The sequence below is a fragment of the Beta vulgaris genome, chromosome 5 (assembly GCF_026745355.1).
Source record: "Beta vulgaris subsp. vulgaris cultivar EL10 chromosome 5, EL10.2, whole genome shotgun sequence".
Classification (NCBI taxonomy): Eukaryota; Viridiplantae; Streptophyta; class Magnoliopsida; order Caryophyllales; family Amaranthaceae; genus Beta; species Beta vulgaris.
This window is the reverse complement of record NC_079206.1, coordinates 52,750,448-52,766,297: the sequence shown is the minus strand read 5'-3', so window position 1 is coordinate 52,766,297 and position 15,850 is coordinate 52,750,448. Positions and strand designations below refer to the sequence as shown.

Sequence of the window (15,850 nt, the reverse complement as noted above, 5' to 3'; positions counted from 1 at the left end):
AGACATCTAATTATCCTTATATCTCCAACCAATAGCCTATATTGCACAGAATTGTTAACGTTGAAATCTTTGCAAGGGGAAGATGTCTAGTTAATTTTTTTTATTTAAAAAAACATCAACATTTATATTTTTTTGTCTATAAATAGAGACCAATATTGAGCTATTTATACACATCTTATTTTTGAGCTCATTTTGTTATTGACCAATATTGCTACGTTTCTTTTATTGTTATAGTAATTCTATATGTATAACTGATTTCTATTGTTTAATGCAATATTTTATTATTATTATTATTATATTTTCTGATTATATATTTGAATCGATAGTATTAAGTAACTACTGTATCTAATGTACAATATTAACGAAATTATTTTTTATTAATAGTTCTTAATCACAAACATAAAAATTATTTACATTCAATAATCATTAATTAATTGATTATATATACTCCCTCTGTATTTTTTTATCTTTCTCACTTAGAATCTTGACACTATTCACAATTAGATAGAATCTTTTAGATTTTTCTCAATATATAAGAAAAAATATAGTCATATGGGGTCTTGTTTGATTCGTCTCAATGAGTACTTTATTAATATTCAATCATCATAATTTTTACTAATATGTAATGAAAGATATTTAATGTATAATAAGTGAATTGACAAACGTGCAAAGTCAAAGTAGAAAAGATAAAAAAATACAGAGGGAGTAATCCATAATAAATAAATAAAAACGAGATGGAAAGGAGATCGAGGAGAGAGAATATATAGTGGGATATGGTAAAAAGTAGGAAATAGAATGTGAAGATTTAAAATTATAAATTATCCATTAGAGGTGAAGAGATCATAAAATTAAAAGTAGATCATAGAATAGGTGGAAGTGAGAGGAACTATTAAAATATTTGATGATCCAAGATTTTAGATCATCCATTGGTTATGCTTTAAGTAACGATTTTACTTTTCATATGTGTTGTTAGAGATCAAGAATATCCCACTTTCCATTATTTCCATTAGGGGTCATCGTTCTTTGACTTGTGGTTGTGGCGTGTCATGTAAAAAACTCGTATGAACCGGGTGCACACTAATGGCACTCAATAGATGTTCTGTAGGTTGTAATCAAAGGTGCTCATGGGCAGGGTCGGGTTTGGGACCGGGCCGGGGATGGGAATGGGCCGCACTTACAAAAATTTACCCATTGCTCAGGCCAGGCCGAGCCAAATTCAAGCCGAAAATTTGTGCCCAAAACCCGCTATTTCGGGCCAAAATGAGTGGGCTTTTCGAGCCAAAATCGGGCCAGACCAAAAAATAGACTAAAAAGTCATTTTTGGCTTGCCTAAAGCCCGCCATAAGCAAAAAAAAATCGGACCGGGTTGGGCCCGACCGTGGGCCAAAAATTCTGCCCAAAACCCGGCCAGGCCGGGCTAAAATGATCAGCTCTAGTTGTAATGATTACAACTTCTATTATCTTGTCTTTTTCTCTCCTCGAATTTTCTTGCCTTTTCAATTTTTCTCTCAACACTGCTTCATTTTCTCTCTATTCAAGTTTTTACTCCGTTTTTTCAATTTTTGTGATATAGTTGATTATACAATTGAACTTGTTATAAAGGATTAGGATTATTATATTGTCAGTTATGATATAGTGTGTCTGTGTGTGGTATAGTGTGTTTTTATGTGCTATAGTATGTTCATTTGTGATAGTGTTTCTTTGTGACATAATGTGTTTGTTTGTGTTATAGTATATTTCTTTCTGATATAATGTATTTGTTTGTGATATAATGTTTTTTTGTGTAATATAGTTGATTGTACAATTGAACATGTTATAGATGATTATAATAACATTATCAGTTTTGACATAGTGTGGTTGTATGTGGTATAGTATGTTTCTATGTGCTATACTGTTTATTTATATTAGTGTTTCTTTGTATTATAGTAGTATGTGTCTCGATTCATGTACGTGAGCCTGGTGCACACTAATTTTACTGTGAACCACGTCCACACAAGCCACATTGGTTCTACATGTAGTGGACGATGAGATATGTCAAACGCATTACATGTCGAAAACTTTAATGATGTGTAATTTTTTTTTAATCTTTTTAGACACTTTCACGATACATTTTGAACACAACATTTTATATTAGCTTAAATATCTTAGTGAACAATAAATTTTGATAATAAAAATGTTAGGAGAGAAGGAAGAGAAAAAAATTCATGAACATTATTTAATTTTTATGAAATTCAGTGATACGAGAGAAATTCGAATATTAGAGGAAAATATATACATTTTTCTAGTAATTTGATAGAGATTATTTTTACTATGTTTTGTCGTATTTGTATTCATTAATATTGGGGAGAATATTTATAGTACACCTGGGTGTACCATGCTCATGGTACACACAAGACTATTTTCTCCAAATGAGTAAAATGAACGAATGAGCAAATGAGCGAAATGAACAAATGAGCAAACATTTCTACTCATTTAAGAAAATGAGCAAACACTTTTATTACAAAATGAACAAATGAGTAAATGAGCAAAATATCATATGAGCAAATTTGGTGTCAAATGAGCACCTGAGTTCTAATTTATTACAAAAGTATCATTGGGTGTACCATGCTCATGGTACACCCGGGTGTACCATGCTCATGGTACACCCGGGTGTACCATGAGTGAACTCAATATTGGGATAGAGTTTATATTGGATTATATCATTTTTGTACCCAAGTGAATATTCATTTAATCGTTGGTATACAATCTAAATGTAAACAAGATTCGATCTTAAACTAGGAGTCCAAATTTTCTTTTTGATGTGGTATTAAGTGTCGTATCAAACGATGCGCGAATCAGTCCATCCGAGAAAGTATTCTCCCATATCCGATATGGGACAACTTTTTCCATACCAATTACTTGATATAATTAGATGTAGCCCAAATATGATATGATAAGATAGTGTTAAGATATGATATAAGATTTTAACTAACAATTCCCAAATAAAAATATAAAAAAAAATATAATTTTTCAATATTACTTTTATCATAAAAAAAAATTACTTTTATGCATATGATAAATATTATTTTTCAATAGCCACGATATTGGAACATATTGGATATGGGAATATCATTACTCAGTCCATCCCATTCCCACCTATATTGACAAGATTCCTTGGGAATTGAGGATAAGCATAAAGAAATAAAAAAGCATTGCAATTGCAGAAAATATTACGTCTGATAAAGGCACTAAAATAGAAGGAAAGTTCATAGTTATCATAGAATCTTGATAAACTATATATATATATATATTTTTTTGATAAGTAGATTGTATTTCATTAAAATTCAAGAGAGAAGAGGAATCAACCCCCAACAAGGTATCCCCTCAAAGAGAGGAACTTTCATAGTGTTACACACACCCTGTAGGGGGGACACCCATTCACTACATCAAAGAAATACAAGAGATGCCACATTGTTCAAGCAGTGAAATAAAACAAGAGTTACAATTCACCCCATACAATACTACCATTACATGAACTAAAAAAAAGGAGCCCATGACAGAACTATTACAACCTCATCCAATTCCACACAGCAGCCCATAGATCCTTTGGCGGGCATAGGTGCTCCCTTACAGCCATGCGACAAAATCATCGGTTCTTTGGATCCCTTGTTTCGCCAAAGCATCAGCGACGAAGTTAGACTCTCTCCCTTTGAATGTGATGGAAATATTCATCCAAGCCTTCAAGGCGTTACGAATGAAATTGAGGGCAAAGCCAGATTCCACGGACCTCCAGTTTCGGCATTACACTATAGCACCGCATTTTGAGAATCGGATTCAATTATCACATGTTGATGCCAGAATGAATCGTTTCGAATTGTGATGCTTAGGGCTCTGTGGATAGCCCATATTTCGGCACTATTGATCTCAATATGAGGGATGGGACATGAAAAAACACACTTGAATTCTCCCGAGCAGTTTCGCAACACACCTCCTATAGCCGCTCGAGATATTTGAGGGATCATTGACGCATCCACATTCCACTTCAAAGAGAGTGCAGGGGGAGCGACCCATAAGGGTGTTTTACTAGGCTTTTCCCGCCCACCCGGTAGCCCTTCTTGACCACCCCATCTAAGGCATAATGGATTGCGAATAACATCATTTATGGAGTATGGGAAAGGATCAGACCACCCTTTAATCCACCAACATAATCGCACTAGTATAAGCTGCTGAAGTTAAGGAAGATCACATGAGATTTTTTCAAAAATTCTGGAATTTCTCTCACGCCATATTGTCCATAGGATGACATAGAAGCTGGCTCGCCACACCTTTTTAAAGAAAACACCACTAAGGGGAGGCAGCCACTGTATGAATGTGTTTGCAAGGGACTCAGGAACAGACCAGCATAGTCCCCATAAATTAATCCACCATGACCAAAGGTGCCAAGCCATATCACAATGCAAGAAGAGGTGCGAGCAACTTTCCGGGGCCGAAATGCACATAATACACAGCGAGTCCTCAACAGGGATGATATCGAGTTTTGCAAGCTTATCTTTTGTATTAATTTTCTCCAATAAGGCTGTCCAAGTGAACACCTCGATTCTATGCGGAATCACCCCTTTCCATATTCCTTTAATAGCTTCATGGGGTAAAAAGGTCGATCCTTTTGATAATTCGAGGCAAAGTGATTTGACCGAGTATTAATCCGGATTTTTGCAGTTTCCAGCAGTAGCTATCTTTCCCATCCAATGAGAGGCATACAGAACTTAGTGTGATCATGAGGTTCCGTTTTTCAACTACGTCTTGAGGGCACAGCTCGCGGAGCCAAGTGAGGCTCCATTTCCATTGATAGCCATCCCAAAAACCTAGGGAACCAACAGTGGCTAGCTTATTGATTGCAATGGAATATAATCTTGGGAATTTCAACTTCAGAGGGGAAGAGTCAATCCATAGATCATGCCAAAAATAGGTGTCAAGGCCATCACTCACATTCTTTATCAACCCCGTTTTGATTACGGACCATGCTTTCGGGTTTTTAAGAATCGTGGAGCAGATACCCTGCCAAGGCCCCCCTTTTTTCGGAATTTTCAAGTCAAAAACCGTGAAGTTGTGTGGGTATTTGTATTTGGTTTGAATTATGATCCTCCAAAGAGCTTGAGGTTCATTAAGAAACCTCAAAATCCATTTAAATAGGAGAGCTATGTTCCTATTTAATAGATTCCCAACACTTAATCCCCCCAATAATTTGGGTAATTCCACAATTTCCCAACGAACAAGAGGGAGAGATTTTTGCTCCTTGCTTCCACTCCACAAGAAATCACGCTGGAGTTTTTGAATCTTGTCAATTATCCCTTTAGGGATGGGGAAAATTGACATGTAGTATAATGGAAGATTGGCTAGTGAAGTCTTGATGAGAGTCAAGCGACCACCAATTGAGAGCATTTTGCCTTTCCACGAGGCCAATTTTTTTGCCATTCGGTCCAAGATAGGAGACCATGATGAGAGGCGAGAAAGAGAACCTCCTATAGGGATTCCGAGGTAAGTGAACGGAAATTTCTCCACTTTGCACAGCAAACATCTCGCAGCATCCTGTAACCAAGCATCATCAATGTTAATGCCAAGAATACTACTTTTATGGAAATTTACCTGTAGGCCCGAAGCTAGTTGGAACAGTATGAGAGTCTTTTTGATATTGGCTAAGGCATCCAGTCGAGGAGGAGAGAAGATGATGGTATCATCTGCGTATTGTAAGTGAGTGAGACGGGGACCACCCCGGCAGACTTCCACACCTTCCCATAGTCCTAGTTGAGTAGCCTTTTGGATGAGAAGGTTAAGCGGCTCCGCAACTATATCAAACAAAAAAGGGGATAATGGATCCCCTTGTCTGAGCCCTCTTTGAAGCTTGAAAGGAGAGGTTGGGCATCCATTGATGTGGATGGATGCGGATGCTGAGGTGACACACGAGTTAATCCATTCACGCCATCTCTTCGGGAACCCCATTTGCACCATCACCCAATCTAAATAGCTCCAAGATATACTATCAAAGGCTTTATGGAAGTCAATTTTGAAGAGCACAGCCTTTTGCTTTCTCCTTTTACATGATTCCACCAGTTCACCAGCTATCAAGGTGCCGTCTAAGATTTGCCTACCTTTTATAAACGATGATTGGAGAGGCCCAATGATAGAACTCACCACCTTTTGGAGCCGCCGCGCAAGAAGTTTCGCAATTATTTTGTATAGGCATCCCACCATGCTAATGGGCCTATAATCCTTGAAGCATATGGGGTTCTCAATTTTTGCAATTAGGGCAATGAACGCACTATTGCAGCCTTTTGGGAGGCGGGCCGAGCACCAAAATTCCCGTACAAGCCCTACGATGTCATCTTTGATAATTGACCATGCACTCTTTATGAACTTAAAGTTAAATCCGTCCGGCCCCGGGGCCTTGTTGCTGTTACAAGAGGATACTGCGTCCTCAATTTCATCTTCCCCAAAAGGTGCAATCAACATTTCACACTGCTCGCTGGATACGGATTTAAAGTCGAGCCCCTCAAAAACCGGTCTTTGGGAGAAATCTTCACAGAAGATATTTGAGAAATATTTGGCAGCTTCCTTTCTTATGAGAGAAAGTAGCTTATATTGTTACCTTTCCTGAAATTCTTACCCCCAAGGCCCAATAAAGGGGTGCTAGTGTACGTGAAGATAAATACAAAGTAGCAAAAGCAATTTACATAAACAATTAGACAATAATTTAATAGAAGAATAACAAGGATATCCAAAACTACAGTACCTGGTGATTCACCAAAATAAAAAATAAAAAGAATAAACAAGAACATCCAAAATGATAGCACCGTAGTACCAGTTTGTATGCTTGAATTTTTTTTTTTATCATACCAAGACAATAGATAAATTCACTCCATAAAGGCCCTTATATGCACCTTTTTTTCTTTAGGGATCCCCTTAAATGCACCTTGACAAGCTTTTTTTTTTCAAAAACTTAATACTTAGCATGGATGGGAACGCAAACATCGAACTTTATACACCCACGAGGCCGTTAGGTTCACCACCCAGGATAAATTTGTGTAAGCAGTTGCAAAATTTTTTGGGGAGTTTGCACTGAGAAAGTGCAATGCAACCTAACGAGGGTATGTATCTGATAACACATTATGTTCATATGTGTATATAGCCTGAGCTTGGAGACGCAGTGTAGCAGTAGGCGTGCCTATTTCCCACACCCAGGCCGTGGGTTCAGCACTCATCAAAGGGGGCGGGGGTAAGGTAATGTTGACGTTTGGCTCCGAGAGAGTAGTTTAAAGGAGTCCTTGTACCCAAAGAAAATGTGTGTATAGCATGACAGGCATGTAAAAATTGTTACAGTAAGAACTTACACTGTATTTTCAGAAGTTGCCTGTATCTCTATTCATCTGATTTGCTATGGCAGGTAATATGACAATTCTTCTCATATACATGATTTATATAACACTTGTAATTGTATCAAAGGAAGATGCAGCTAATCCTTTAGTTCACTCTGTATATGAATGCATAATATGCAGCTAATCTGTCTAGGCCAAGACCCACACAAGAAATGAGAAATATGTGCACCAATCGAGAAAAATGAGTGTATATGAAGGTGTTTCATTAGCTTCACAGAGAACCTAGATAGTCCTTCAGTATGTTTATGATAGGATTGCCAATAGATGATTCATCCAGTTTCTCGAAGATGATCCCATCCATCCTTGCCTGGACTCCCTCCACCGATGTTAGCTCCTGAAGTAGTACTTTAAGAGTCCTGTCCACCCCAACCAGAGTACTTCCTATGCCACTTAGAATCTCGGGCAACGAAGGGGACGATCTTGACACTTCAACAAGTGTCACCTGCATTACATTAATCAATAAATCTGAGACGGGCACAAGTAAAAGAATGATTAAAAGCCAATATATTGACACATAATTAGAAGTATGTAGTAAGCATTTGGCTTCCTTAAACTATGAAACTAGTAATACTTCGAGCATGCATGTGTGGTATAAGATTTTTGAGTGTTGGAAATGAAAACAAGAAACTGTTTCCCTTGTTTGTATGAGGGTTGGGGTAATGGTTTTTGACTTTTGTTACTTGAGGGTACTATTTCACCCAATTGTTACCCTCAACCGTATGGTAACACATTATGTTATCCTCTTAATTAAACACTAACAAGTGTTTCATTTCCATAGTGAAAACAAACACCTTATAAAGGTAATGATTATTGTAACAATTGCTTCACTCTATTTGGATTTACTTCCTTTCCATGAACTAAACCAAACATGAAGACCTTTGAATCTTTTTGTTTTACAAGGCAGGGGTTTTTTGGGGGGGGGGGGGGAAGGAATCCAAAATGTCAAAACTGTGTGTTATGAGGATTCAGTTTATCACGGAATCTGTACCACTTGCTTCAGTAAGCATGATGGATATGCTGCCGAACTACAACTAGGACCACTGGTCTACCAAACTTGCTAGATGAGAGTACAACCAAATCTTCAACATATATCCTCTTCTAATTTTTTGTGTTCCTACAGATGTCCCGGAGCCCCAAAATAAAAAGTAAGATACTGTAGGAATTGGGCATGGAGAATTAACTTGGGAAGTAGCTAGCTATTGCATTACAAGGAAGAAAAAACAGCCACGAACACATAATGATTTGGTCCCTCAACGTATAGGTCTTCCACTCTTGTTAGCCCATCAATTTAAAATCCAAATATCCCTATCCCACAAGTTTGATATAAAGAAAATGACAAACTAATTACTAATATATTTTCAATACAATAACAAAAAATTTGCTAATAAAAGGTTGATATGCTACACCAGACCAAAACAGAAAGAAAAAGATGCAAGCAGAAAAACACCAAATATAAGAGAACTACAAGCCATAAAGTTAAAAGGAAATACCGGTTGCTCTTGAGGAATGTTAGCCTTTTGCTTTGCTATGGCGACAGCACGGCCCATTCCACCAATAGCATCAATAAGTCCTCGAGAAGATGCATCGCCACCAGTCCAGACTCTTCCTTGTGCACTCTCTTCCATCTTATCTACCTACGGACAGATGAGAAATTTAACCATTATTCCATACATACGGTGTAAAAATAAGATAGGTTGTGAAAAGGGGGGTAAAAAACAAAGTTTGATAATAGTAAAATTACAGGCATTGATCTTGAATAGGCTGCTTTATCTCGAAATTGTGCATACGCATACTGAGCAGACTTCGCGAAAAGCTCTGCTTCTTCCGGCCTATAGCAGAAATTGCTTTTAGAACAAAGAGCAAATCCCAACAGGGGGGTTGGGGGGAGAGGGAAGTAAAACGGCTGCCAGAGAAAGACTTCAAGAGGTGTTGTTTCTAATATTTCACTCTATATGCCCTAGTTTGTTCTTTGATGCCATATGAGGTTAACTCTAAACATAATTTACTATATAGCCCCTTTAAAGATATGACATCTAATAACAAATTTTTTCCATAATTTGAAATCTGAAGTTCTGAACTACACATAGAGTTTTAACATAGCCCACTGAGATACATAAATGATAAAACTCTATACATTAGCAATTCTGTGACAGATTGCACGTTTTCTTCCATGCAAAATGATCATATTTAACTACAGAACTTGTTACAGCATAGAAAGTTGGATAGCGCTGCTGTCTGCTTAGCCTATATTAAGAAGGATGCAGTGCACACTGCACACAGTTCCTAGTAATATGCAGATGTTAGCCACTCAGAACTTCACACATTAGACTCGCCATGCTTTAGTCTACATAATTATCAATGAAATAGGACAGATATCACTTCAATAAATCTCATGTAAACACGCACAAAAGAAGTTTCACCTGAAAGATCGCTGTTCTGCAGCAGTGAGCTCAGCAAACTTTCCTCTTGATATAATCTCCTTATTGAAACCAATCTTTTCATACAGCTTACCCAAATTAAACTTGCCTACGGTCAAACACAACTACATTAACAGATGCATCACATTATAGTTAACACCTTGAGCAATTTTTCAAGTGCGCTATGACTTCTAGCATCTAGAAGCTCAAACAGCACACTGTTCGAATCAATGCATGGGAACTTCAGGTCAGACTAAATCATCTATAAACAAATGATTTCAAGGTTTTCCTTTAATGACCAATTATAGACAAGCTGTGAAGAAATCTGACTAAACAAACACACACAAGAAGACAAAGCACCGGAAACCAGTAGACAATGAACATTTCATTTGGGAGCATAAAAGCATAAGTTCAAAGCTCATCCTTCAACAACATCAGGAAACAAAGAAGTATAAGCATGGAGAACTTATGGCAGAAGGTTAGATAGCTTGTAGTCTGTAGATGACTGCACCTTGCAAGCCTAGTCAATGAAATATGAATTGCCAAATGATCATACAGCCTTTTCAGTTAATACACAAAATTAGATGAGGACTGAAAAATTGCATAACTTATACAGTACATGTAGATCCTGCAGCTTATGAATTATAGTACGAGCAGAAGAAGTTGAAGGGTGAGACTTGGTGCAATTGTAAGGTTCTCCTACTGAGAAAAAACCCTGGTTCAAAGTCACAAAACTGCCATCCTAAGAAATTAAGGTAAAGCTGCATAGATTTGACAACGCTTTCACAAACAACTGCTATCAAGCAGAGCCTTGTGTATGGGGTTCTTTTTACACGGAACATGGACATTTGTAAAATATCCTTTCCAGAAATCTTCAAGAAAAAATACCTACATATATATATATATATATATATATATATATATATATATATATAATATATATATATATATATATATATATATAAAGAGTCAAGACCCAGCAAGGCAAGAAGAAAGGTTTGATCTAAAAACATAATTTCCTTGACAGAAATCTTACAAGGAAAATACACAAGACTTACAAAAGACCCGGAAATATCCATAACTTGAAAAGGCAGAAACTCTGATTTACCAAAGAAAAGTTTGTCTTATATATGGGCTTCATTAAAGAGAATTAGTTCGAAAACCCAGCATTGTGACCTTTCATACACTACTAAATTGTGAAGGAAAAAGAAGGTCAATAGCAGAAGAAAGGAAAGGTTGAAAAGCCACATCAGCCATCAAAAGTAGGATTTATTAGTTTACATGCCTCATTTCTACTTAGGGCTGTTCCAAATTCTACTTTGAGTCATCTCAATAGGAGGACGGTTTTCCCCTAATTCAAGTCTATCTCTAAAACTTCAGCCCATTGAAAGTAAGACATTCAAGGCAAGTGGATGGGGGTAATTTGAAGCCTTGCACACTGCAGAGATGATTTACTGAAACCTATTAATGAGGCACAGTATGGAAGAATCTCACCTGTGACAACTCCAATAGAACCAGTCAATGTAAGATTTTCTGCAATTATGGTCCCTGTCCCCATTGCCATGTAATATCCTCCACTAGCTGCAACATCAGCCATAGATGCAATAACAGGTTTTTCGGCAGCCAAAAGTCTGATTTCCCTCCACATCCTGAACAAAATTGACAAGTAATTATTTTCTGGGCCTCCCATCAACAAGTAATACATCACAGTTGAGGTCATGATATTGCTAAAGGTTGCAGTGTCAGAGAAGAAGCATGTTGCAGATGTTACGTTGCATTTCCAACGATCATGGTATGAATCGACAAAGCAAATAATTTGCCTTCTATTTTCTTATCTTGTTCTTTTGTGAAGAAATTATGAGTTCAACTTGCACATTATCATATTGAATAGATATAAAACATTCATTGTCGTTTCCAAGTTAAGGAGGCGAAAAATTCAATCACATCAAAAAGTTGTGTTTCAAATTCAGAGCTGCAAGAAGTCAATTCCGTTCACAAAGCAATATACTTAATTAATACGCCAAAGTTAGGAGGATATTTGGATAAAAGGGAGTAAACTTTTGTAGCGACAATAAGAAAATTTTAATTGTATCCGTATGCATAAAACTCCTTCATCAATTAGAAATGAACAATAACAGCTGATGCAATAATATAACGGTCTACATCGGATGTTGTGTGATCTCAAAGCAAATGTCATAAAACGTATTTTTATGGGGCAAGTTGAATATAGTTCATACTTCATAGAACTCCCTTGACATATAAGATAGCCTTGATTGAATTCCATAGCAACTTCACTTTATTCTTTTCCCTACTTTTGTACATGCTCTCATTCTCTTGACACCACTAATGGATCCCTTGCCACCAGCCATTCGAACCTTGTAAAACAATGCTAAAACTCAAGCTTCTGGCAAAACCAAGGTGACAACTCCTCTCATGAAAGGCAAGGAAATATGGATGGAGGTATAAGGCATGGTTTTTTTTCACTTGAGATGCAGCCAATCAGTCAATTTTAGCCAGCCAAAGGTTATCAAACTCCACATGAACCCAAAGCTTCAAAAATATTTCAATGAGCTAAAAAGACAAGGCAGACAAAATATTAATTCCCACACCCATGAAAATCTACAAGAGTAGCAGACCTATTAATTTGGCTTTTGGCAGTTCAATTACTATATACCAGAAGCATCAAGTTACCACTGGTTTTCACAAAAGTACAATGCTCATGATGTAGCACTATATTATACAAGCCACAACTATCTCTATTATATAAGGGAAGGGGGGAGCAATGGTGTCCTCTTTTGAAATGCCTATTTTGCCCCCCTTCCCTTTCTAAATTACAAAAGGAATGTCAAAAGCAAAATTGGCACTCAAAGAAAACTACCGAAAAATAATTTATAACACTCACTTACAAATCACTTAAAAGAAGAAATTTTACAAATCACTCATACAATTGAGAAAATCACATTATAAAAATTACGCAAATCACTCAAATAATCGGAAAACTTTATTAAAATTTAAGATTAATATACAAACTAAAACTAATAACCTAGAACGTCAATACATACAAAAACATTTACAAAAATTTACTTACAAATCACTATTCTCAAGAACCATTCACAATTAATGGTGGGTTATGATAAAAATAGAGATGTATTTGTAGGTGAAATCAGAATTTAGAAGTTAGACAGGGAAAAAAATTATTTACTTTTTTATAGTATTTGGAATTTAGAAGTTAGTACTGTACTTAATTCAAAAATCAACTAAAAAATTATAATATTAGAAATCATAAATAAATTCAATAATTCTATTTTGTTCATAGAATTTAACTTTGAAAAGTAAAAAAAAAAAAAAGACAAAAATAATGGTGATAGACTTAAGTGACAGAAACTAAACCAATCAAATTTTGCAACTAAAAACAATTATACTTCATATGTCTAATGTTCAAATTTTAACTCTTATGCCGAAGAAAATCGAGTTTTTGTTTCGAAAAAAATTCAAGCACGCATCACGTGCAAAAAATTCTACTTTATCAATATTGCAAGAGGCACTGAAATCATCTGTCAATGTTTTCAACCTGCCAATTTGTCTATTGGGAGAAAGCAAGCAATGTTGAATGTCATGAGCAGAAGCAGCAGCAGAGTGCCAACTTCCTAGGCAATATGTTTAGTTCCATCACCAACTCTTGCATCACTGTAGAAATTGTAGCAAAATACTTTGCCCATCAAAACCAAGTGTGCATGCATTTACAAGTTAATTGTAGTGAATCGACCCAGGTTTCTAGGATATTGCAAGATGATATCAATAAAACTCGGAAGTAAAATATTAGATGAAGTGCTACATACAGGTATGAACCCAATAGGAAGAAGAAAGTGATTTATATTAATGACGCATTCAACTCTATGTGACAATAGGATACACTTACAGATCTGAGGCAAGAGCATCACCTCCAGGGCTGTCAATTCGAATGATAGCAGCTTTGTATCTTTTGGATTCTGGAGAGGAAATTGAACGTTGAATCAATAACAAAACTGGTAAATTTTAAGCAGAAGGCAATTAATACTTTTGAAGACTTCGTGACTCTACTAATGACACGGCCATTCTTACAGCCAAATTAGGCTATTTTCAGTCCATCCTTGCCACCTGGACATTTACTCCTACTAACTTGTCAAAAGGGAAAACATATTTATGGGTATGACAGATTAGAACTTAATTTCTATCCTAAGGAAAGATATCCATATCCAATTCATGCAAAAGCCATATAGATAAAGCAATAAATAAATCAATTATGAGTTCTTGTTGACTAAAGCAAACAAGACATACCTCTTACACTGCGTATTTTCTCAATTAGCTGTTCTGCAACTATGCCTGATGAAGGCGAACTCAGTGGACCACGAACACGACTAATGCTTCCAGAGGCTCTAATAACAGCTATCCTCTCTTTACCGCCAGATAATCCAAGGGTCCATCTATTTACCCTAGAGTATCGCCTGTAATGGAAGGATTGTCACAAACTGCATTCCAGACATCTTAGACAAGAGAGATCACTAGACATTTCGACAGTATTTACTTTCTTGAGAGGTAATAATCCAGAAAAAACCACTTGACTTTCAGAAAAGTCATGCATTATAGATAAACATAGATAACATTGAGTTTAGCATTAAGCTAATACATTCCTCTTGTACAGCCAGACGCCAGTCATCCATTGATGAGCACATATTTATTGATCTCAACAGCTAGTTTTACTATCAACTGAGATAGGCAGAATTTAACTTTGGGACCAACAGAAAAAGTAGATAGAAAAACACCGGTGATGTTCCACACTTCCACTTAAGTTTTATGACACTTACGCACATTATTACAGTTTGTTTTTGATTTCTCAATCAACCGCTGTGATTATATATTATGAAACACCCTTTTTCTTTGAACTACAAAGGAGTACAATACCAGTTCAGTTGCAAATCTATCTATCTACTAGCATGTATTTACTTAAGATAGCAAAAGAAATGAAAATAAAAACCTGGTCAAAGTTGAGGCAAAGATTTTTCATCAAACACGTTTTGAGCAACAAACATAGTCTAACAAGACGGCGACATTAAACTCTGATTTGTTTCTTTTTTTCCTAAATATGAGGAGGGAAGGGGGCAGATACGTCTGTACAATTGTTCTGGATGTCAAAATTGTGCCAGTTGTCTGCAGTAATATCACAATAGAATGATGGTAACATGAGTACATGACAATCCAATAAATTATCTGGTTTTATAGCACACAAAAAGCGACCAGTCGAATCTTTCTTTCTGAATTGGTTTATCGATACACAGTGACAGGTTGACAAGTGTAATTATGGACCAACTGGACATCTACGAAATTGCTTCAAACTGTGCCAAAACATTGGAGAAAATAAAGGAACCTCACAGATTCCTATTCAAAAGAATTCTGTATATAACAAATATTAAAATGCTATCAGGGGCCTCATAGAGTAACCTTATTGTGAACGTGCTGTGCTTACTGCTTAATAACGTAGCACTCTAATTCAATAGCCCAAACTTTTAATGTTCTAAACATCAAGTAGCAAAATAAACAAATTTTAGATTGCTTAGCGACCATTAAGACAAATATAACACTATCCTCAATAACAAATAAATAACAATGTTTTAAATCTAGCAGCACAGTGGTCATTCCAAAAAAAAAGCTTCTGATGGAAAATTGGAAATGTACATAATGATTTAGTATCACTCGAGCAAGAAAACTGCCTCAAACAACAAAAAATTCTAACTTTTTGCAACCATTGACACAAACTTGACTAATCCCTAATAAATGACACTTTTCATTATTTATACTTGCAGCAAAATGGAAATCTTCCTTTTTATATTTAGATTTTGCTAAAAACAAGTAAAGGAGAATTTATAGGAACTGAAATAATGATATATTATCTAGTAATAGAAGGATTATATATTGTGTAACCATGTAGATTTTGATACAATCACATCCAAAAATATAGAAACATTTTACATTTTGAGATACACCATC

The 15,850-nt window shown here is 36.1% G+C and overlaps 1 protein-coding gene across 1 annotated transcript in view; it reads right to left on the bottom strand.

Annotated features, from left to right (window-relative positions):
* Nucleotides 1-7,298: 7,298 nt before the first annotated feature.
* The window catches only part of LOC104893947 (serine protease SPPA, chloroplastic), a 33,121-nt gene continuing 24,569 nt past the window's right edge, over nucleotides 7,299-15,850 (bottom strand). The window contains exons 7-13 of the mRNA XM_010680089.3: nucleotides 14,144-14,310; nucleotides 13,746-13,815; nucleotides 11,321-11,475; nucleotides 9,830-9,935; nucleotides 9,151-9,238; nucleotides 8,900-9,043; nucleotides 7,299-7,851 (exon numbers count right to left, since the gene is read on the bottom strand). Coding sequence (XP_010678391.1) covers nucleotides 7,621-7,851; nucleotides 8,900-9,043; nucleotides 9,151-9,238; nucleotides 9,830-9,935; nucleotides 11,321-11,475; nucleotides 13,746-13,815; nucleotides 14,144-14,310 — 961 coding nt within the window. The 3' untranslated portion in view covers nucleotides 7,299-7,620. The remainder of the gene's footprint in view (nucleotides 7,852-8,899; nucleotides 9,044-9,150; nucleotides 9,239-9,829; nucleotides 9,936-11,320; nucleotides 11,476-13,745; nucleotides 13,816-14,143; nucleotides 14,311-15,850) is intronic.